The 25,310-nt window shown below is 35.3% G+C and overlaps 1 protein-coding gene across 3 annotated transcripts; it reads right to left on the bottom strand.

Annotated features, from left to right (window-relative positions):
• Nucleotides 1-1,351: 1,351 nt before the first annotated feature.
• On the bottom strand, nt 1,352-18,162 carry slc10a7 (solute carrier family 10 member 7). 3 transcript variants are annotated; one of them, XM_059354267.1, is made up of 13 exons: nt 17,830-18,162; nt 14,772-14,854; nt 13,213-13,349; nt 11,996-12,071; nt 11,697-11,735; nt 11,539-11,574; nt 10,449-10,532; nt 10,184-10,349; nt 8,831-8,882; nt 7,823-7,896; nt 6,945-7,090; nt 5,360-5,376; nt 1,352-1,892 (listed from the first exon to the last, which is right to left on the bottom strand). In XM_059354267.1, the coding sequence occupies exons 1-13, from the start codon at nt 17,927-17,929 to the stop codon at nt 1,886-1,888; spliced, it is 1,017 nt and encodes a 338-aa protein (XP_059210250.1). In that variant the 5' UTR covers nt 17,930-18,162; the 3' UTR covers nt 1,352-1,885. The 3 variants fall into 3 exon arrangements, with proteins under 3 accessions (XP_059210250.1, XP_059210251.1, XP_059210249.1); XM_059354268.1 differs by having other exon boundaries at nt 5,327-5,376; nt 17,830-18,160; XM_059354266.1 differs by lacking the exon at nt 5,360-5,376 and having other exon boundaries at nt 17,830-18,161.
• Nucleotides 18,163-25,310: the final 7,148 nt, after the last annotated feature.

Here is a 25,310-nt window from a genome sequence, read left to right as displayed (position 1 = left end):
TTATGAGCATTGGGAGATAATGGCAGATTGATACGACTCAACAGATAGAATAAATATCATCTGCATAGAGATGTATGTTGACAGTTACCAACAACCATCATGCTAACTCGACCTCCTTACTGTTCCAGGTTGAAAATGCCCCTGTGGACCACATGTTTGGTCAAAATACCAGGTGTAAGGCAAATAAGGTGCACAGGAATTTATCAAGACAAACACCAGGGTTTTCGTTAACCATAAATTACTGTTTTTTAGTTAAAAAATTGCAAATACTGCAAATAAATATTAAGTAGTATATAAATGTAAAGCAGCAATGGGTTATAGTTAGATTTTTTCATTTATTTAAAAACTATTTTATTTTTAAATTTTATTTTATCTGAGTAGGAATCTATAGTAAACAGAAATGATTTGAGGTATGTCTACTTTTAATATTATGAGCCGGATAAGAGGCCTAAATGTGTTTGTTTGCAGCCCACCATAGTGTAAATCGTCCCACCACCGTTTCGTAATGAAACTATAATATTTTTACACTTTTCAAAGGGTGGGATCTGTTCAGTCTTTGCAAGGAAATTAACAATTCATTAAAATCCCTTTTCATTCTTCATATAGCCAGTCTATCAAATTTTCTTAAGCTCAATAAACTATATTATATAAATTATATTTGACCTGAATTTGTCCGATTTGTCCAGGACATTAAAATCTTTGTGGACACGTGGACAACCACCAATTTTTTCTAGTGGAAACCGTGACAAACAAGTTTAAACAGATGTAGTAACTGTATGAATAATGTAAGTAAAGACGATAGATAATAAGGAATGATATGGAAGTTAATCTGTGTCTTCGGAGTTTGAAATAAAAAAAAAGTTGAATTTCTAGCACTGAATATTTATGCATTGAAATTCAAAAATTAAAACGCACATTTTTAGGTTGAATTTTTTGCGGTTGAATTTTTTGAGGTTGAATTTTTTGCGGTTGAATTTTTTGCAGTTGAATTTCTAGCCCATGCATTGAAATTATGTATCTGAATGTTTTTCAACGTTAAAAATTAAACCTCAAAAAATTCAAACGCAAATTTTTAGGTTTCATTTTTTGCGGTTTCATTTTTTGCGGTTTCATTTTTTGCGGTTTAACTTTTTGCGGTTTAATTTTTTAAGGTTTAATTTTTTTAGGTTTTTAACGTTGAAAAACATTCAGATACATAATTTCGAAGACACAGATTTACTTCCATAGAATGATACCAATATTTTACTCCCTACCTCAATGTTCCCGCCCTTTCTTTATCACTCGGACAGATCAAAACTCTACCCGTCCTCTCACCACAGGACTTCTGTTTGTCAACAAACACACACATTCATTTCAGAAACAACTTTCATTATAATTCTGTATATTAGACTTCACATAATCCAGCATTAGTTGGTTTATATAAAGAACATGAATGTAACAAATGTCCAAATCTTCTGGCAGTGACAGCGAGGAGAAAAAGAGTAGAAAAAGTAGAAAAGAGCAGGAAAAGTAAAAAAAAAAGAAGAAGATATGGTCCCAGTAACATCGTCCTGTGCTGTTTTTCAAACCAAACAATTGATTTGTCTTTTAAAAAACAGCTGTCAATTCCTCATTTTGCAGGAATTTTTGGGTATTTTATATAAAAATAAAACTTCTGCTTCTATTAAATATAAAAGAATACATATGATGGAAATGTGAGTTCTTCATTGTTGTAGAAACTGTGAAATATCAAGGCGAATGGTCCCGCTGAGGTCTCTGTTGATTGTTGTAATAAGGCACGTTTCTACCGTATCCCTCCGCCAAAGTCCGCCAGCACAAACACACACTGGTGCAGATCAAAACACTGATTAGCTTCCTGGTCAGATGGGCTGAAGAGTCGACAGCTTCACAGCCTGAAGAGAGAGAAAAGAGTCAGAGCGACAGAGTTAGATACAACAATGAACAGAGGACAGGAAGTCAGAGAACGTTTCAAGTTTTGTGCAAAAAATGTGAGAATTTCCAAAAGAAGTCTGGTGAGTGAATCCACCACCAACACCGAATGATCCGTGATTCCCCCAAATAGTCTAGACGGAATGGTCCGAAAAGTGAAAGTGAGGAGCATTTATGGGTACAAGTCAGCAACCGGCCTACTTTACTTATTTCAAGGGTGCTGAGTCCAAAAAAAATGGTTCCCAAGCGAAATTTTGAGTTTTTGACCTTCTCATTTGCATATCAATGTGGCCACCAAATTGCTCATCTTGCACAGTCGTTGGACCATTTCCCCTTAGTTTTTTTGTAAGTAGGCAATCAAAGATGAGGAAATTAAGTTTCTGGATCTATAGTCTAGAGTCAGAGCAAGGATATAGTGGAGGCTCAGTGTCTTTTATATATATATATATATATATATATATATATATATATATATATATATATATATATATGCAAAATACCAACTTTTAAGGTGAAATTAAGCATTATTTGTATCATTTTTTTAAGGCCGATATAAATATTTAATCAATATCACTTTTAAATGTTCCAGTTGGTATTTTGTATATATATATATATATATATATATATATATATACATATATAAATATATATAAATATATATATATATATATATATATATATAAATATATAAATATATATATATATAAATATATATATATATATAAATAAATATATATATAAATATAAATATATATATATAAATATATATAAATATAAATATATATATATAAATATAAATATATATATAAATATATATATACATATAAATATATATATATATATATATATAAATATAAAAGACACTGAGCCTCCACTATATCCTTGCTCTGACTCTAGACTATAGATCCAGAAACTTAATTTCCTCATCTTTGATTGCCTACTTACAAAAAAACTAAGGGGAAATGGTCCAATGACTGAGCAAGATGGACATTTGGTGGCTATTTGATACAAATTAGAAGGTCAAAAACTCAAATGTTCGCTTGGGAACCATTTTTTTTGGACTCAGCACCCTTGAGATATGTAAGGTAGGCCGGTTCCTGACTTGTACCCATAAATGCTCCTCACTTCTTATAGGAGGCCTTTATTCTGAAATCCGTCTAGACTAAAAACATGAAGAAAGACAGCGTTAAAGCAAAAACATCAACTTTACCTTCTGTCTACACTGGAATTATTTTTAATTCATCCATCTGTCAGAAGTGAAGATATCACATGTTTCTGGGAGTTTACCCAGCAACACTTAATTTAACTTGAGGTGATTTTTAGCTTTCTGCTGTAACCTGATATCTTAAAATGTCAGAAAAGTAAGAAAACAATTGTCAATGAATCATTTAGAAGATGGACAGGGAATTAATCAGCACCTATTTTGATAATACATACATTTTTTCTGTGAGAATTGTATTTTATTTTGCTTCTCTAAAGTGAGGATTTGATGTTTTTCTTGATTGAATGAATTATAAAATTATATACATGTAAATCCACAGATATAAAGAAAAATATTGTATTTTGTGATTTAATAAAAAAAGTATATTGTATATATTCTAAATAAAAGATAAATAAAATAAATCCCCAATATAAAAATATAACTCAGGCAAGGCTGTCTATGAAAAACGATTATTTCCTACCTTTCTGTTTTTATTTTATTTTTTTGCAGATAGATTATATTTAGGGCTGCTCCTAATAACTATTTTCGTTATGAAATAATTTCATGATTATTTCCTCAAGTTTTTGATTAACTGTAAATACATTTAGGCAATAAAACAAAAAGGTAAAAGTTCTTTTAATGCCCCTCAATAAATGACTTAAACCGCTATATACATATAATTATAATTTATTGATTAATAATGTAAATAAATAGCCCAAACGACCCTTTTAAGTCTGGCTCTGGCACATTCATAGTTCCTTTAAAAAATAAAAGAATACAATTTTATTTTAATTTTATTTATTTATTTTATTTTATTTGGAATTACAGTTTAGAAAAGCCAAATATTTAATCTTTACAATAAAATAAAATCACTGAAATATCAATAATTATCTCTCTTAAAGATCCAGTAGCCTCGCAGTCGTTTCCTTTTATTAACATGATCAAGTCTAAATGTTTGACTTAACTGATACTAAAACTCATTTTCTACAGTTTTTAACTTCTTGTGCTCACAAGATGAGATTACAGTAAATACACTACCAGTCAAAAGTTTTAGAACAGCCCAATTTTTCCAGTTTTTTATTGAAATTCAAGCAGTTCAAGTCAAATGAACAGCTTGAAAGGGTCCAAAGGTAAGTGGTGAACTGCCAGAGGTAAATAAAAAAAGGTAAGCTTAACCAAAACTGGAAAATAATGTACATTTCAGAATTATACAAGTAGGCCTTTTTCAGGGGACAAGAAATGGGTTAACAACTTAACTCTATGGAGTCTTGGGCTATTTTGGCCATTTTTGAATTCTTTTCATGTCTTTGGAAGTCATTTTGTGTCTTTTGGTGTCTTTTTTGGTCATTTTGTGTCTTTTTTTTTGTCATTTTGTGTCTTTTTTTTGTCATTTTGAGTCTTTTGGTGTCTTTTTTTGTCATTTTGTGTCTTTTTTTGGTCATTTTGTGTTTCTTTTTTTTTTAGTCATTTTGTGTCTTTTGGTGTATTTTTTTGTCATTTTGTGTTTTTTTTTGTCATTTTGTGTCTTTTTTTTGTCATTTTGTGTCTTTTTTTGTCATTTTGTGTCTTTTTTTGGTCATTTTGTGTCTTTTTTTTAGTCATTTTGTGTCTTTTGGTGTCTTTTTTTGTCATTTAGTGTCTTTTTTTGGTCATTTTGTGTCATTTTGTGTCCTTTGGTATCGTTTTTTTGTCATTTTGTGTCTGTTTATGGTCATTTTGTGTCTTTTTTTGGTCATTTTGTGTCTTTTTTTAGTCATTTTGTGTCTTTTTTTAGTCCTTTAGTTTAATTTTTTAGTAAAAATTTGATTTTGAATCTTTTTTTTACTTTCAAAACACTATCATGCTCAATAAAGAATTTTAAATGTTGCAAATGTGCATTAATTTCAGAGTACACTGAGACATTAATCTGCATCATTTTCAATTAAATTCTGTAAAAGTTGGTGTGTTCTAAAACTTTTGACCAGTAGTGTATGTGACATCATCATTCTGATCAATAACCATCACACTGCCACCCTGAGGCTTGATCACAGTGATTCATGCAGACGGCCAGCAGGGAGAGCTGTAGCACACAGAGCTCAAAGGGACAGCAGCAGATTAAACACACATCATCCCAACAGATCTGATTATTAAAAAGGCAAGAAGAAGAAGATTCACTGGTTTGTAATTAAACATTTGGGCTGCAGGTGTTCTACTCACTCGGGGCAGTACAGTGTTGGAATGCGGCCCTACCTCAACAACAGACTAGACTGTGGGAGGGAGAAAAGGTGAGGAGGTTAGTGTTGCTAGGCAGACTCTTCTCTCATAAAAGGAAACACACTCACCTTCTTCTCCCTCAGGCCTTCAACCACAACTCTGCAGTGGTGGGAAGTAACTAAGTACATTTACTCAAGTACTGTACTTAAGTACAATTTTGAGGTACTTGTAGTTTACTTGAGTATTTCCATTTTATGTCACTTTATACTTCTACTCCACTACATTTTGAGGCAAATATTGTACTTTTTACTCCACTACATTTAGCTGACAGCTTTAGTTACTTTTCAGATTCAACATGAAAAAAATATTTAATATGATTACACATTTATAAAACATAACAGTGTATTAAGTAGTTAACATTAGTCATATCTGGACAACAGTAAAATGCTACTTAAATAAATACATCAATATAAATAATCTTATAATATATTTAGAACATATAAAACAATCTGAGTGGGTCCATTCTGCATAACGAGTACTTTTACTTTTGATACTTTAAGTACATTTTGATGCTGATACTTTTGTACTTTTACTTCAGTAAGTTTTGAATGCAGGACTTTTACTGTAGTGGAGTAATTTCACAGTGTTTTATTAGTACTTTTACTTAAGTAAGGGATCTGAATACTTTTTCCACCACTGCAACTGTGACATTGTACTCGTCATGTGAACCCAACATGTGTGTGTGTGTGTGTGAACGAGTGTTTTTGTGAGTAAACTGAGTGAGAGAGAAATGTGGAAAAGATCCTAAATAATTCTAGGTGGGATTACGAGATCACGATCTTCTCCTTGTGATTTATTTTAGTGATTTATTTAACACAGATGCATCCCGAACTGAACAACTACGCCCGATCGCTTTAACCTCAGTTGTCCGGAGTTCACGTCAACTCAAACTGAGGGAAGATCCCGGGCCGTGTCTATGACCTGGAGGGGTTTTGGTTTCAGAAGAGCAGATGTGGACGAGATTAACATCTTCTGGAAAATATGCCACAAAATGTAGCTGTAGGAAAAATCTGTTCCATCTCTTAAAACAGACAAAGACTAACTAACTTAACTAACTTAAACTAGACCTATTTTTTTACACTGTGGTCTTAATTACATCCTGATTTTTTTTACTACAAATAAAAATGTCAGTCAAATAGATTTTCTTTTTCTGGCAAAAAAATACCAAAAAAGTTAAAGAAAATGGAAAGAAATGGAAAATATTTAAGAGGCACTGGATTATTCATACACAAGTTTCTCCGTGGCCGTAACTCGCCCGGTGGAAATCAGGCTTAATACGGGATGGAGAAGTCGCTGGAAGTTGCGCCTATAATTCATGAAAGATTTCCTGTTTCTGTCTAAATTCAGACTAGTTCTGCAGGTTGTGTGGACGTGTGTTGTTCATCAAAGTGACAATAAAGAAATCTGACTCTGAACAATCACATCTGGATGATAATACACATCAAACAGTTAAATAAACAGTTTTCTTACTTATCAACATAAATATATATATAAAAAAAATAAAAAACTAGAGCTATAACTTCTGGGCCAGGTGGCCTGAGTGTGTGTTTGTGTTTGGTACCTTCTGGCGGCTGGTCATCCAGCTCCGGATGGTGGGCACCAGGACGGAGCCCAGCAGGATCTGAGCCGGGTGGTAGATCAGCAGAGGGACCGAGATCAGGGAGAGGTGCTCGTAGCCCTCGAACACGATCTTCAACATCGGGATTCCTGGAGGACACAGAGAGGAGATGTTTTAATTAGGGCCGGGACTTTAACGCCTTAATTAAGATTCATTAGTTACACAAAAATGAACGCATGGAAGCGTCCATAAGAGCATGGTTGTGTTGCTAGGCAACAAGGAATTCACATATCACCATAGCAGCACATCCAGCCTCAAGTATCACCTCAATGCTAAACATATAGCAGCTAGCGGCTAGCGTGCTAGCTAACGTCGATTGTGTTTTACTTAGAAAACCAAAGTATTCTAGTTTACAGAAGTTTACTTCCCACTGTTCTCAGGTCAAATATTTATATGCGATTAAGATGTGATTAATTTCGATTAATTAATTACAAAGCCTCTAGTTAATTAGATTCATTTTTTTAACCCATTGACGCCTAAAACTTCCTGTAAAACCTCTGGGCGATTTTAAAATAAGCCCCTAAAACCTGAAGTTTTTCTGGAAATTCAACACAACTGTCAACACTTCTACTAAATAATAGATTTTTCAGCCTCTGTAGCAGATAGAAATGAAATTCAAAAAGTATTTGAGAGCTTATACAAATACTACAAAACGACGTATCCGCTTTCCAGGCTTCAATGGGTTAATCGAGTCCCAGCCCTAGTTTTAATGCTTCTGGATATCAGAGTCTAATCTCTTGTTCATCTGAGATGGGACAGCAACTAACTAATATTTTCAGTATGGATTAATATATAGTATATAATATAACCTTGGTACGTACCCAGAGTGAGAGACTTGTGTGTGGAGCAGAACATGATGGCCACCGTGTCTGCAGGACTGAATCCTGAACCCAACCTGGAGACACAAACAGGTTAAAACGTTAAAACTCTCATCCGTCGCTCTCTGGATGGTTTTCACACTGACCTCTGACCTCTGAACACGAGACTGTTCTCACTGTAAACACAGTTTATTGCACAAACACCTGTTTGTTACGGTCATTTACTGTCTCCTTAAAATAAATATCTAACATCATTAATCACAGCAAACTTCATTTTCTACATTATAAGTTCTGTAAAAAAAAAAAAAGTCATATTGGCGATACATCTATTAGCATAAAATGATAGAACTGGATGGAACCCTCTTATATGTTAGATTTGCATCCTTTGTTCACATTTGCAACATTTCAAATTCTTTATTGAGCATGATAGTGTTTTGAAGGTAAATAAAAGAGACAAAATCACATTTTATGTTGGACTAAAGGACTAAAAAAAGACACAAAATGACTTAGAAAGACACAAAATGACTAAGAAATAAACAAAATTACCAAAAATTGTTACACTAAACACACAAGACACAAATAAAATACAGTCAGACAGGTTTTTCTGTGTTTCTTTTTGGTTCAAAATGTTGATCCAGTAAGTCAGAATAAAAAATCAATTATCATTAGGTCATATAGGTGAGGTTGTGCTGAAAAAATATATACTAACATGACATTTAAACATTTTTAAGTGGTGTAAACAGGCAGGATGGAAAGGATTCAAACATGGACAAAATAGCCCAAAAAGACTCTATAGAGTTAAAAACTGACTGCTTGAAAAAAAAATATGATAAATAACAACAGAGTAACACAATCCAAAGGCAACTGATCAGATTTGGATGTTCTTATAAATAAAGTATGTACATTTAATGAAACAAATGTGCTAAAAACATGGTAGACAGCTGAAGACCTGGATGGTTAAAGGGATGAAATGAAGAGAGGAAGAGGAAGAGGAGGAAGGTTCAGACTCACCGTGTAGTGAAGGCAAACGTGAGCAGCATGAAGCTGAGCTGGAGGGAGAAAACTGCAACAAAGAGAAACAAATTCATTCATCTAAAATCTGTTTTTCTTTTTAACAAACAGTCTTAAAATTCCATCAATTTTGGAGTTTTATAGAGATTTTATATATTGTAGTGAAACACAAGGACACAATGAGTAAAATGTAAAAAGAGGAAAAAAATGCCCTGAAACTGCTTGTTGTGGTTTAGAGAATTAACATAATTAATGAGATCCAAAATGTAATTTGGCATGTATCATTTAAATCAGTAGTTCTCAACCTTTTTGAGTCGCAACCCCCAATTTAACATGCATGTTGTCTGTGACCCCCACTCACTGAACAGAATTTCACGCGCACAGTTCAGATCAAAAAGACACAAAATGACCCAAAAAATACATAAAGTTAGGCAAAAAAGGACTCAAATTGACCACAAAATGACCACAAAAATACACAAATTGACCAAAAAAGACACAAAATGACAAAAAAAGACACAAAATTACCCAAAATAGACACAAAATTACCAAAAAAAGACACAAATTGACCCAAAAAATACATTAAGTTAGGCAAAAAAGGACTCAAATTGACCACAAAATGACCACAAAAATACACAAATTGACCAAAAAAGACACAAAATGACAAAAAAACCCACACAAAACGACCCAAAAAAGAAACAAAATGACCAAAGACACAAATTGTCTAAAAAGACACAAAATTACCAAAAAAGACACAAATTGTCAAAAAACAGACACAAATTGACCAAAAAAAGACACAAAATGACCCAAAAAAGAAACAAAATGACCAAAGACACAAATTGTCTAAAAAGACACAAAATTACCAAAAAAAGACACAAAATGACCCAAAAAAGACACAAAATTACCAAAAAAGACACAAATTGACCACAAAATGACCACAAAAATACACAAATTGACCAAAAAAGACATAAAATGACATAAAAAAAGACACAAAATGACCCAAAAAAGAAACAAAATGACCAAAGAGACACAAATTGTCTAAAAAAAGACACAAAATGACCAGAAAAAAAAACACAAAATGACCCAAAAAAGACACAAAATGACAAAAAAAAGACACAAATTGACCACAAAATGATAAAAACTGACTTCCAAAATGATTTGCCGACCCCCAGAAATCATCTCGCGACCCCAATTAGGTTCGGGACCCCAAGGTTGAGAATAGCTGATTTAAATGACGAGACATGTATTGGAGTAGAAAATCAACAATCTGCATCACTTTTCTGTTAATTTCTCCTGTGTAAAAGAAAGATGACGGTGTGTTTAAGAGCTCTAGTGAAGGTAAAGAGTGTGACTGACTGATGAGGCTGACCAGCAGCAGGCTGGTGGGGTCCAGCTCGATGTTGGGGTTACTGAAGGTGTCGCAGAAGGTGGTGTAGATGATCATGAGGAGGACGGCGCTGCTGACGGCGCCGAACGGAAGCTTCCGCCGCTCCAGGTACTCCCTGAGGAAACCACGACACACCTGCACACACACACACACACAAGAAAAAGATGCACTTACACAACCATCAGGACCTATTTAAGCCTTTCTGTGTGAAACAAACAGATTCCTGATTGGTACCTGACCCAGGATCAGAGGAACCACCACCGTCATGAAGAGCTGAGAGAAGATGGAGGAGAAGGGAACGGAGGAGGACGAGCCCAGCTGGAGGAGGAGATTACACACAGTTACTTAATCTGGATTTACACATTAACAGAGAACTTTCAGGTGTTAATGTAGCAGATTAAATGTGTCATTCGACCCTCTGAACTCCACAAAATGCCTCCAGGTTTTAAAGGCACGTTTTCTTTGAAAATTTTGCCGAACATGACCCCATTTATCAAAATCAGAAAGTGGAAAAACAGAAACAATTTACATTATTCAATTAATCTACGTCTCATTTAAAATTTCTCCAAAAAATAAAGCATTTGTGCTAATGAGATCCTGGTAAAACCTTGGAGTTTATTGGATTAATATTCCCCCATCAGGCGACTCGAACACGAAGAACCTAAAAGTCTAAAGATTAAAAAACTTCCAGGTCAACCTGGCATTTGGTGGGAATGGTTTATAATAATTTTTAAAATTATTGTTATTTATTTAAATATTTTATTCACACTATTTCTATTATTATTATTATAATTATTATATCAATTTATTATTATTATTCACTTGATCCTGTTTTTAGTTTAGCTTTTATTAATCAATTGTATTATTTTTACTATTTTTAATCCATTTTTATCTTGTTTTAGTCAAGCTTTTTTTGTATTATTATTATTATTGTTATAACAATTTTTTTTTCTGTGTTTTATTGTCATCAGTTTTATTGTAGTTTCCTCCATTTAATCTGCTCGTGTTCTTTAATATAGTTTTTTATTTCACTACGTTTCAATATTATAACTTATTAAAACTTTTAATTCTATTTTTTTTTATTATATTTTATCCATTGCATGCTTTTAATTGTTTTTTAACAAAACAAATTTTGTCTTTTTGGTAATTTTCTGCCATACTATTCGTTTATATTATATTAATTTATTTATTATTTTGAGAGGAGCTGGTAGGCCGATTTTTATACCATTAGACTGAACCAGGCTAGCTGTTTCCCTTTGTTCCCAGTCTTTATGCTAAGCTAAGCTAACTCTAACTCTCAGTGAGAATAAAGTGAGTGACTTACAAACAGCAGCAGCAGCACCGGAGTCACGATGATTCCCTGCAGACAGAAACACAGTTACAGCTCAGACACACACACACACACACACACACACACACACACACACACACACACACAATGATGTTTCATTACTTTACAGCTCTAGTTTCATCAGATCTTACCAGGAAGCTGCCAAACGCCGAGTTAAAGATGGCTGCAGCCTGAAAAAAAACACACACACACACACACACACACACACACACACACAAACACACACACACACACACACACACACACACACACACACACACAGTCAGCCACTGTGACAACATGCCAACACACTGCTTATTGCTTTTCAATATTAAAAACAATTAATCAAAACACTGAGGGTTAATAACCTGCTAATATGTATGTGTGTGTGTGTGTGTGTGTGTGTGTGTGTGTGTGTGTGTGTGTGTGTGTGTGTGTGTGTGTGTGTTACCTCGTTGCCTCCAACAGCCTTGGTGAGAATAACGGCTGACGACACCGGAGGGGGCATACAGCTCACCGTCTGCAATCTAGGAATGAGAAAATAAACCAATATTAATATTCCCTTTTGTTTATTTATCATTGATCCGACTTCACTTTGAGCATCCTGAGTTCTTCCTGAGCGTCTACATATGTTTTTTTTCAAGAAAAATTAAAAAATAGCTTCGTTAGAGCGATCTAAAAAAACTGTTCCATCTTCCTTTTTTCAGAAATCTTCCTGCGTTTTTAATATGGGAGCCAATGAGGCTGTTGGTGGTGTTGGTGGATCATCTGTGCGTCCTACGCCCAAACTATAACTCTGACAGCTTTACCAGAGGATTGTGAGGGAGAAGACTAATTTTCCTACGTTTCTATGTATAAATTATTTCTGTAGAGTGGAATTTGCGGCCTGGAGCGCAGTTTTCAAATTTATTTTCTGACAGTTTATTCTCTCCCTCTACACTCTGGCGATGATGTCACACACTGTGACACGAACATTCCGTGCAATACACACCCATTATAATCTCAGAATTTCTCCAAAAATGATCATGGTCATTGAACAGGGATTGATAAAAAACTATATGGCCTATCGAAACGCAAATTAATACACCAATACACAAGACTTGTGTCTACTGTTTAAAGTTTAAATGGAGTCTCTAGGTGAAATTATGCCGGAGAAGTAGACGTTTAAAAATCTCCAATTATTGTTCTTTTTCGCTCATTTTTTGTCGGCCGTCCCATTCACTTCAATGCAAAATTTTGGGCAGAAAAGTAATAGCACACCGATCCCGATCAAACCGCACGTTTTGATATATAATTTGTCCTGCAACTCTTCAAGTTGTAGGACTAGTAGCGGGACGAAATTGCGTCCGGAAGAGGAAGAAGAAGAAATCCACAGTATAACAGTAGTGCTCGGGGCTTCGGAACATTTGTCCAGAAATGAGAAACTTCTAGAAAGCTTTCCATAAATGTCCTCAGTCGGCTCACATTGGTGGATATATGAGACACACAGACACACACACAGACACACACACACACACACACACACAGACAGACACACAGCGCAGCCTGTAGCAGCACTGAATGTGTGTCTTTGTGTCCCAACATAACTGGCCCCTCAGGTACAGTCAGGCCATTCACACACACACACACACACACACACACACACACACACAGACACACACAGCGTACCCTCTGAGCAGCCATTGGTCGATGGCGGTGAGTGCGAGCACTTTGAGCAGCAGCCAGACGACCAGCGGGAAGAAGACGAGAGTGAAGGACTGAACGAAGAGGTGGAGGCGAACATGGAGCAGCGCGCTGGTCAACTCCTGCAGAGAAACCACAGCTGTTACTCACAGCTCGGCAGCCATCTTTGTTATAAATACTGATAGAATGAGAATATAACAGGATTATAATGCCCTGCAGCCTTTCAAGGAGGAACAAACTTTTCATTCCTAACAATATTCACACATTTATATAAAAACTTCCCCAGTTTTTTGCATTACAAGTTTCCTGAAATGTTATGTTTAGATATGAAAATGAGGTGTGAACTCATTAAATATGCACTCATTTGCATATTTTTCCTGCAGTAGCGATTCTAGACCAGTTTTACTGTGGAGGCCAGTGTTTATTCAGAGGGGCACATTAAAAAAACACATTCAAAACATTTATTTTAGCTTATTTACACATCTCATTTAAGTTCATTTGGAAGAAACAAATACATTGATTTATATTGATATACACTACCGGTCAAAAGTTTTAGAACAGCCCAATTTTTCCAGTTTTTTATTGAAATTCAAGCAGTTCAAGTCAAATGAACAGCTTGAAAGGGTCCAAAGGTAAGTGGTGAACTGCCAGAGGTAAATAAAAAAAGGTAAGCTTAACCAAAACTGGAAAATAATGTACATTTCAGAATTATACAAGTAGGCCTTTTTCAGGGAACAAGAAATGGGTTAACAACTTAACTCTATGGAGTCTTGGGCTATTTTGGCCATTTTTGAATTCTTTTCATGTCTTTTTTTGTCATTTTGTGTCTTTTTTTGGTCATTTAGTGTCTTTTTGGTCATTTTGTGTCTTTTTTTAGTCATTTTGTGTCTTTGGGTGTCTTTTTTTGTCATTTTGTGTCTTTTTTTGGTCATTTTGTGTCTTTTTTTAGTCCTTTAGTCCAACATAAAATGTGATTTTGAATCTTTTTTTTACATTCAAAACACTATCATGCTCAATAAAGAATTTTAAATGTTGCAAATGTGCATTAATTTCAGAGTACACTGAGACATTAAACTGCATCATTTACAATTAAATTCTGGAAAAGTTGGTGTGTTCTAAAACTTTTGACCAGTAGTGTATATACATATATATATTATATATAGTTGATATATTAGATTAAAAGTTTAAAAAATATATATTTTCAGAATATTTCAGAATATAGTGAGGAATAAAACTGGTCACTTTGGTGTCTGCAAGTGGAGCTGAAGTTGAGATTTATGAGAAAAAACTCTTTGAGAAAACGGCCTTTAAAAGGTTTTTATACATTCTTAATGGAAATTACTATTAGCAGACAAAACATAGACTCTAGTTTACAACAACAACAACAACAACAACAACAACAATATAGAACATAGTGGGAGCTTTCTAACAAAGGTTCAGGCTCCGCTCGCTGCAGGAGATATCCAGGTCAGACGTAAGAATCCTGCTCATGTCCAGATATCATATGATAAGTCCATTATTATTGTAGTTATGGAGTTTGTTACCTCCGTCTTCAGCGACAGGCCGCTGTTGAAGAAGATGAGTGAGACGGCAGCGTAGGCGATGGTGATCTCTGGTTTTAATGGACCTGAGAGAGAAAAGAGACAAATGATGCACTTCACTGCACGAGTATTTACATTTTATGACACTTTATACTTCATCACCTTAGAGGGAAATACTATACTTTTTACTAATTTATCTGACGGTTAAAAGGTACTTTTTCTCATACCAAAATATTATATTTTTAGATTTTTATATATATATTTTATTTTTTATTTTTTTTATTTCTTTATTTTAAAGTTTCTATTTCAGTATATGTATTTACTTATTTATTCTTGTATTTATTTTTATTATTATTTATTTTTTACTTTTTAGGTATTTATTCATTTTTTGCCACTTTATACTTCAACACCTTAGAGGGAAATACTATACTTTTTACTAATTTATCTGACAGTTAAAAGGTACTTTTTCTCATAACAAAATATTATATTTTTAGATTATATATATATATATATATATATATATATATATATATATATATATATATATATATATATATATATAATGTTTTTATTTCTTCATTTTAAAGTTTCTATTTCAGTATATATATTTACTTATTTATTCTTGTATTTATTTTTATTATTATTTATTTTTTACTTTTTAGGTATTTATTCATTTTATGCCACTTTATACTTCATCACCTTAGAGGGAAATACTATACTTTTTACTAATTTATCTGACAGTTAAAAGGTACTTTTTCTCATACCAAAATATTATATTTTTAGATTATTTATATATATATATATATATATATATATATATGTATAATTTTTTTATTTCTTTATTTTAAAGTTTCTATTTCAGTATATATATTTACTTATTTATTCTTGTATTTATTTTCTTTTTCTTTTTCTTTTTTTTTTACTTTTTAGGTATTTATTCATTTTAAAACGTTAAAGTTTAAGAAAATAAAAAGATAGAAAAATGTCAAATGCAAAAACAGAAATAAATTAAATAATCAAAACAATCATTTAAAATGAACAAATACACAAATATACAAAAAGTAAGACTAACAAAATCAATAATAATATAGTAACAATTATAATGAAATAACTGATGAAATAAAATCAAACCTTCTACTTCTTCTACACTGTTCATATTTCTGAATAAAAGCACACAGTTTCTATTTCAGTATATAGAAATTATTATATATTTATTTACTTATTTATTCTTGTATTTATTTTATTTTATTTATTTTTATTTCATTTTTTTTTACTTTTTAGGTATTTATTCATTTTAAAACGTTAAAGTTTAAGGAAATAAAAAGACAGAAAAATGTCAAATGCGAAAACAGAAATAAATTAAATAATCAAAACAATAATTTAAAATTCATAAACTGAGGACATACTTTTGATAAACACTGTTCATATTTCTGAATAAAAACACACAGTTTCTATTTCAGTATATAGAAATTATTATATATTAATTTACTTATTTATTCTTGTATTTATTTTCTTTTTTCTTTCTTTTTTTTTACTTTTTAGGTATTTATTCATTTTAAAACGTTAAAGTTTAAGGAAATAAAAAGACAGAAAAATGTCAAATGCAAAAAACACAAATGAATGAAATACTTAAAACAATAATTTAAAATTAACAAATACACAAACATACAAAAAGTAAGACTAACAAAATCAATAACAATATAGTAACAATTATAATGAAATAACTGATGAAATAAAATCAAACTTCTACTTCTTCTACACTGTTCATATTTCTGAATAAAAGCACACAGTTTCAGGTGCGGCTGCTGGGTACAGGAGTTTCCGAGGCGCTCCTGAAGGCAGCGTGCTGACAGTAGCAGCAGACCTTATCTAATCTAATCTGCAGGATAAGATGAGGAGCTGATCTCTGCTGCCTCTAACAGATTACACCTATCAGGGAGGGTAATGACTGTTTTCTCACATTATCTTCAAGATAAAATGTTTTTATCTACATCAGGAAATGACACTTTTATAAACAGGGTTAACAGGATTCCTTAAGTGGAAAAAAACCAGGTGGTAGACACCTGAGTGAATCCACAGCAGAGTTTAAACATGAGGCAATAAAAGAAAAGGATGTGAGCCAATAAAATAGTGTCATCGTGCACGCGCACAAACGGGCACGCGGACATCCAACCAGAGGGGTGTGTGCTCGTGTGTGTGTGTGTTGACATTGCTGCTGAATGCAACGTGTCACTACACTGCCAGGTAAGGAAGGGGCGAACACACACACACACACACACACACACACACACACACACACACACACACACTACCAAATACACGTCGTCCTATCTTTGATATATAGAACCAAACTCCGTTTAGAAAATCGCAAAATGTATAAAAAACGTACTTTTTAACAAATACCCCCATTAATTATACAATCATACTATAACTTATCATCATTATCAATATCCAAACTTCAACTCGGCGCACATTACGTACAGTTTTAATACGTATTGTTTCATCATGGATGTGAAAAACCAAACTGTGTTTAGAAAACCGCTAAGTTTACAGTTACCTTCCTTTTAAACTAACACAGCCCTTAATTCCATCATCAATTTATACTTTACCATAATCAATAATATTCGCACTTTACCTCGGCGTGCTTCATGTAAATTAAATAAAACGTGTTTGAGTAGAAATTCAACATTTTCTATACATTTTTTTGTAAATTCCACAGCATATGTCCCGAGGCGATGGGCGAAAAAAAGAGTTAAACACATTATAAAAGTTGGCTGTTTATTAAAAATAAACTACCTCATGATGAACCAGGCGTATGCCGATTTTTTCAGCGGCTCCTAAAGATTAAAATAAGACACTAAGTGTTTCTCTACGAGTTCATGTGTGACTATAAGAAAAGAGTAAAGATAAAGAGAGGAAACTCTGCCCAAGTCTGGCAAAAGTAGCCATCTCTGTGAGTTATTATAACACAGTATGTAGGGTTTATTAAGCAGTTATATCGACATGCAGGTATTTTGTGGTGAACTTTTGGGTGTAAAGAGTGAAACTCCGACACACTCACCGCCTCTGACGCCGAAGCTGGGCTGCAGTTTGGCCGATAAGATGACCAGCACGATGCCGATGATGAACCATTCCTTCCGGACCCTGGCCAGGAGGCCCATGTTTCACACCCGGGCTTCCCCGGTTCTCCCCGCCCGGCCCCCGTCACACCAGCCGGACCCAAGCTCTACAACTCTCCAGCTGCTCCTCCGGAGCTTCTCTCTGTCACCAAACAGGAGCAGAACAAGCGGAGCCTTTTCCGGACACATGGGTCACAGCATCACCGTAAAGACTGGAGAAGAGGCGCAGGAGGTTTTATCCTTTTTTTTTTTTTTTTCAAATTACCGTAATACACATAAAAGCAAAATACCAGAAATATAGCATAAACAGTGGCGGACAAAAATTGACCACAAAATGATCAAAAAAGACAAAAATGAGCAAAAAAGAAACTAAGTGACCAAAAAAAGACACAAAATGACCAAAGAAAGACACAAAATGACTAAAAAAGACACAGAATGACCAAAGAAAGACACAAAATGACCAAAAAAAGACACAAAATGACCAGAAAAGACACAAAATGACCCAAAATGACACAAAAAAACACACAAAATGACTGAAAAAACACAAAATGTCCAAAAAAGGAAACAAAATGACCAAAAAAAGACACAAAATGACCAGAAAAAGACACAAAATGAGCAAAAAAGACACAAAATGAGCAAAAAAGACACAAAGTGCCCCAAAAAAGACAGAAAATGACCAAAAAAAGACACAAAATGACCAAAAAAGACACAAAATGACTAAAAAAAAGACACAAAATGTCCCAAAAAAGGAAACAAAATGACCAGAAAAGACACAAAATGAGCAAAAAAGACACAAAGTGCCCCAAAAAAGACAGAAAATTACCAAAAAAAGACAGAAAATGACCAAAAAAAGACACAAAATGACCAGAAAAGACACAAAATCACCAAAAAAAGACACAAAATGACCCAAAAAAGGCACAAAATGACAAAAATGACCAAAAAAAGACACAAAATGACAAAAATGACCTTTTCCAGACACGTGTCACAGCATCACCGTAAAGACTGAAGAAGAGGCGCAGTAGTTTTTATCCTTCTTTCAAATTACCGTAATACACATGAAAGCAAAATACCATAAATATACCATAAACAGTGGCGGTTCTTTACAGCAGTAGTTCTCAACCTTTTTGAGTCGCGACCCCCAATTTAACATGCATGTTGTCCGCGACCCCCGCTCACTGAACACAATCTCACACGCACAGTTCAGATCACCCAAAAAAGAAACAAAATGACCAAAAAAGACAAAAATTGACCACAAAATGATCAAAAAAGACAAAAATGAGCAAAAAAGACACAAAGTGACCAAAATGAGACACAAAAATGAGCAAAAAAGACACAAAATGACCAAAAAAAGACACAAAATGACCAAAAAAAGACACAAAATGACACAAAAAAGACACAAAATGACAAAAAAGGAAACAAAATGACCAAAAAAGACACAAAATGACCAAAAAAAGACACAAAATGACCAAAAAAGACACAAAATGACCAAAAAAAGACATTAAGTGACCAAAAAGACTAAAATACATGAACACTTTAACACAGTGGAGACAGAGCTGACTTCCAAAATGATTTGGCGACCCCCAGAATCATCTCGCGACCCCAATTGAGGTCCCGACCCACAGGTTGAGAATAGCTGATTTACAGGTGCCTCCTGTCTCCTGGCCACTGCCCCTGTGAAGAACCCCTTGGCTTGACCTGCATAGCAACAGTAACTAAGGGGGTGGAGCTTCAGGGAAAGGTCAGCCCCTCCCCTATTTTTCTCATTCTGCAAATCAGCTCAATGTTGTCATGGCAACAGCTACTCACCATGTGACCATGACATCACAGCTTTAGAGCCATGGTCATGACATCTGATGTCATGTCATGACATCATCAGAACTGTGATGTCACACTGCTTTGATCTTTGCTTTGATTCCGAGCCAGAGACAACATTGTGATAGAGCCTTAACCAGCCAGTCAGACACACAGACCCATAGAAGATCCCCGATCATCCACACAGAAAACACAGTTACACTCTGTATTTCAAACTTTATGGTTCTAGTTTATTTCATTTAAACAGCAAATTTCCTAAACTTGAAACTTGTTGAAACTGTATTACTTTGGTAAACAGTTTTTTTTCACTGACAAGTTTTAGAAAACACTGTACTACTATGGACACCTTGGAGAACAACACCATGACCGTCCAAATGAGAGTCGCTGCCTTAGAAGCTCAGCAGCTCAGGGATCAGCATCTCAAAGACTTGGAAAAGTCTTGCGGTGTCATGAAAGCAGAAAATGAGGTTCTCAGTCTGCAGAACGACACTCTGCAAGAAGAGATTCAGGACATCAAGAAAGAACTCCTGAATGAAAAAGCTTTGCAAGAAATGAGAGATGTGCAGATGGCCTCAAAAGACAAGTTGAAACAACAAAATGAGGCCCTGCAGAATGAAGCTCTGCAGCTCAAGGACAGACTGCAGAGCGTGAAAGCTTTGTCCCAGTCACAGGATGCAGAGATAGCAGAGACAAAGGCTATCAGCCAGATCAACGATGATTTGCAACTCGAGATTCGGAAGTTGTACGAGGAGATCATACGTCAACAAGCTTTGAAAGAAATTAGAGCGTCAGATATAGTTCTACAAAAAGATCTTAGACTTAAAAATGACATCCTGCAAAGTGAAGCTGTGCGGCTCAGGGAGAGGTATCAGCATGCAAAAGCTTTGGAAGAATCATACGATGTCACGAGAGAAGAAACAGAGGCTATCTGCAATAAGAACGTGGCTTTGGAACGTGAGATTGAAGAGTTGAAGAATAATACCCCGAAAGAGAAAGCTCTGCAGGCAAAGGTGAAGGAAATAGAGGATATAAAAGAATATGTAAGCAACAGAAATAACGCCCTGCAGCTGGAACTCCAACAGCTCAAAGAAACATCTGACAGGATGAGCATCTGGAAAGTCAAGTGTGACGAAACACTCGACCGCATGGAAGCTCTGAAGAAAGACAACAGAAATTTGGAAGAGCAAACCGAGGTTGTCAGAGAACAGCTCATGATCCAAAAACATTGCAAGGACAATTTGGTAAAACTGGAGGCTGATGAGGCGAAACTGCTGAAACAAAACGAAATCCTGAGAAAAGCCCATTCTGCTGCCTTCGAGAAGCTTCTACTTGAAGAACAATGGAAGTCCAAATACGACAAGATGGCGGAACAGACGGACGCCTTGACGCTACAGAACAACGGAATCAATGCTGAAATTGAGGAGGTCAACGAGCAGCTTCTCGCTTTGAGTCTCTTTAAGGCAGATTACAAATTAAAGAAGACAGAGAATAAAGTTCTAACCAGCCAAAGAAAGACACTGCAAAAACAACTTGAAGAGCTACAGAAAAGGGTCTCAAATGAGCAACCGCTGAAGGAAAAAAACAACGTTGTAATGTCAGAAAATGAAGCCCTAAACCGAGAAAATAACGCCCTGCAGCTGGAACTCCAACAGCTCAAAGAAACATCTGACGGGATGAGCATCTGGCAAGGCAAGTGTGACGAAACACTCGAGCGCATGGAAGCTCTGAAGAAAGACAACAAAAATTTGGAAGAGCAAACTGAGGTTGTCAGAGAACAGCTCATGATCCAAAAACATTACAAGGACAGATTTATAAAACTGGAGGCTGATGAAGTCGAACTGCTGAAACAAAACAGAATCCTGGGAAAAGCCCATTCTGCCGCCTTCAAGAAGCTTCTACTTGAAGAAGACTGGGAGTACAAAGGCGACAAGATCAAGGAAAAGACGGACGCCTTGACGCTACAGAACAATGGAATGAATGCTGAAATCAAGGAGGTCAACGAGCAGATTCTCGCTTTAAGTCTCTTCAAGGCAGAGTACAAATCAAAGAAGACCGAGAATAACGTTCTAACCAGCCAGAAAAACAAACTGCAAAAGCAACTTGAAGAGCTACAGAAAAAGGTCTCAGATGAGCAAACCCTGGAGGAAAAAAACAACGTGATAATGTGTGAAAATGAAGCCCTGAACAGAGAAAATAACACTCTTGAGGTTCAGGTTCAGGATCTTCGCGACACACTCCGAGGTGAAAAAGCTCTGACCAAAACATACGAGTCCCTTAAGGAGGAGAAAAAGGTCATGAGCAGGCAGAATGACGCCCTACGTAAAGAACTCCAGAAGCTCAACAAAAAAGCAGCAAAAGAAAAAGCTTTAAAAGAGAAGTGTGAGGCTGTAAGGGCAGAGACAGAAAACATCAGCAGACAACAGGACGCCCTTGAAGAGCAAATCAGCTCCGAAAGAGTCCAAGCTTAAATTTCAGCTTCTGCTTCAGCTGATTGATCAGGTTTTCTCCGGGTGCTCCGGTTAACCTGCACAATCATTGCTCTTAATTTGGCAATGATTCTGAAAAAAAACACCCCGCCCCCATTAATTCACTACTTCCATGACCTGGGATTACAATAGGTATTCCCAGTCCAAAAGAACATTTCTAATTAGGCCAGTAATTCCCGAAATGTTTCATTTCTTTTATGATTGAAAAGGTTTTCTCCGGGTGCTCCAGTTAACCTGCACAATCACTGCTCTTAATATGGCAATGATTCTGAAAAAAAACACCCCGCCCCCATTAATTCACTACTTTGATGACCTGGGATTACAATAGGTATTCCCAGTCCAAAAGAACATTTCTAATTAGGCCAGGAATTCCCAAAATGTTTCATTTGTTTTAATAATTGAACAGGTTTTCTCCAGGTGCTCTGGTTAACCTGTACAATCATTGCTTTTAATTTGGCAATGATTCTGAAAAAAACATCCCGCCCCCATTAATTCTCTACTTCCATGACCTGGGTTTATGCTAGGTATTCCCAGTCCAAAAGAACATTTTTAGTTAGTTAAGTAATTCCCAAAATGTTTCATCCCTTTTATGATTGAACAGGTTTTCTCCAGGTGCTCTGGTTAACCTGCACAATCATTGCTCTTAATTTGGCAATGATTCTGAAAAAAAAAACCCAAACACATTTGACCATTCATTAATAACAAATAAGATACTCCTCCAAGAATCACCACCTTAACGCGGTGGAGGAGTTTGTGTGCCCCAGTGAGCCCGGGATCTGTATTGTCGGGAGCAATAGCTCCTGGTAGGGTCTCCCACGGCAAAGTGGTCCCAGGGGAGGGGCCAGACTAAGAGTGATTCAAAGACCCTTATGAAGCGGATGTATAAAAATAATGATAATAATAATAATAACAATAACTTTAATTCATATAGTGCCTTTCAAGAAGCCAAAGGACGCAGAAGGGCTGCAGCTGCGGCAGTTGCTGAAACAAGAACTCAAGCTGTGTTCAGCGGGGATGGAGACCTGCTGACCCGACCTGGGGATGTCGTCAGACGGTGGAAAGAGCACTTTGAGGAACTCCTTCATCCAGCCAACACGTCCTCTGTTGGGGAGACAGAGTCTGAAGGCTCAGGGGAAGACTCATCCCTGGCAGAAGTCGCCGAGGTAGTTAAGACGCAGCTGAAGTTGGATGAAATTCCCCCTGAGATGCTGAAGGCTCTGGACACCGTTGGGCTGTCATGGTTGAAAAGTGTCTTCAGTGTTGCGTGGAGGTCTGGGACAGTGCCAGTGGAGTGGCAGACCAGTGTGGTGGTTCCCATTTTAAAAAGGGGGACCGAAGACTGTGTTCCAATTTCCTTGGAATCACACTGCTCATCCTCCCCGGGAAAGTCTACTCCAGGGTCGGGCGGTGGAAAGAGCACTTTTACTGCAGGAATCTGGGATACTGAGCTTGGGAGAGGTACTGCCTAAAGCGAAGGAGTTGTATGTAAAAAATAAAATTTATATATATATATATATATATATATAGAGAGAGAGAGAGAGAGAGAGAGAGAGAGTTAGTCAATAGTTAATGTCTCAGCTTATCACATTGAGAGCGTCGGCCAGACGAGTCCACCCAGTCGACACAGCTCCGCCTGCTGCCTCGCCTGCTCCAGCTCACCTGCAGGACACCAAGTCAGTGTATCAGAAGCAACCCTTAGATTTGTCCACTTTCAGTACTTTGTATTTTATATTACAGTTTTTTTAATACTAATATGCATTAGTCAAAACTTCTTTATACACAAAATGCATTCAATGACCACATTTTCCCAAACCCATGAACTCTAATTCATTCACACTATATACTGTATTTACAGCATGTTTTTCAAATGCTAGACAACATTCACTCCTTGACACCTGTTGAATTAGCTGATTTGATCTAGTGTGAAGTATTTTAGTGGTTTCAGTGAGTTTTGGAGCTGAGATTGACTCAAGATGTGTGTGAGTAATGCAGACTGTATGAAGAGTTTCAAAAAGTTTCAGTTTTGTCCGATGCTTCTTAGTAGATTGAGAAAAACTGTAATATAAATATAATCTAGCTGAGTGTGTACAGGTGCTCTCAGCCTGCTCGGCCCGGATCAGGTGCTGTTTCAAGGTCTCCAGTTTGTCCCACTGTTCGTGGGACAAACTGGACAAACTTTACATACAGGAAAACATTTTAAAAAATTTAACAAAAAAATAATAATTTTCGAAATTTAAATTAAACTAAGTAGAAGTTCCAAGTGAAAAAAAAACATTATTATTCAACATTATTCAGATAATCATAGAAATACAGTACTTTAAGAAACTGTAATGAAATAGGGTTCTTATTAGTTAAAATTAAAAAAAACAAAGGAATCTAGTGAGACATTGAACAAAATTTTATGAAAGATAACTTTAGGTTGTTAACATAACCTCGGTTTTTGGGAGTAATATGAGTGAGATGTCTCACCAGACAACCCTTCTTGCTTGGGCTTCTTAGGTCTTCTTAGGTGCATCCCATAGTGAGGCATCTCACTTATATTACTCAGAGAACTGAGGTTATGTAAATAACCTAAAGTTTACTATAACTAAATAAATACAGTTTGGTCAAATACAGATAAATTAACAGAAATATTTTGGTTTCAAAATGTAAACAGATCAAAGCAAACATTTGCAAATAATTGTAAAAAATTAAATTTAAACAATATAAAAAAATACATACTAATAAAATCAGTTATACATTAAACACAACAATAAAATCCCAGTTTATATTTTATTCTATTTATTTGTATTCTGTTCAACAGTAAATAATCACACATACATGTATAAACAATAGAAAATTGTTCAGGGGAGTAAAGAAAAATAATATAATTATGTTTTTCTGAACATGTTATAACATTTAAATGGACATGATCCAAGTTTTCTGCTTCATGTCTTTTTCATATTTCATTAAAAGAATCTGACAATCCGACTTCAAACAGGTTTTTCTTTGGCTGTGATGAAGACTTTTTAATCCTTCTTCTTCTCCTCTTCATTATTTGCTCATTATTTATACTGAGCAGCTGATGGACAGAAGGGACGGACGCCTCGTCTTCTGCTCGTCCACATGGTTTAAACACGAGTTCT

This window comes from Centropristis striata, chromosome 17 (assembly GCF_030273125.1).
Source record: "Centropristis striata isolate RG_2023a ecotype Rhode Island chromosome 17, C.striata_1.0, whole genome shotgun sequence".
NCBI classification, from domain to species: Eukaryota; Metazoa; Chordata; class Actinopteri; order Perciformes; family Serranidae; genus Centropristis; species Centropristis striata.
Note: the sequence above shows the minus strand (reverse complement) of the source record. Positions and strands in the feature narration are given on the sequence as shown.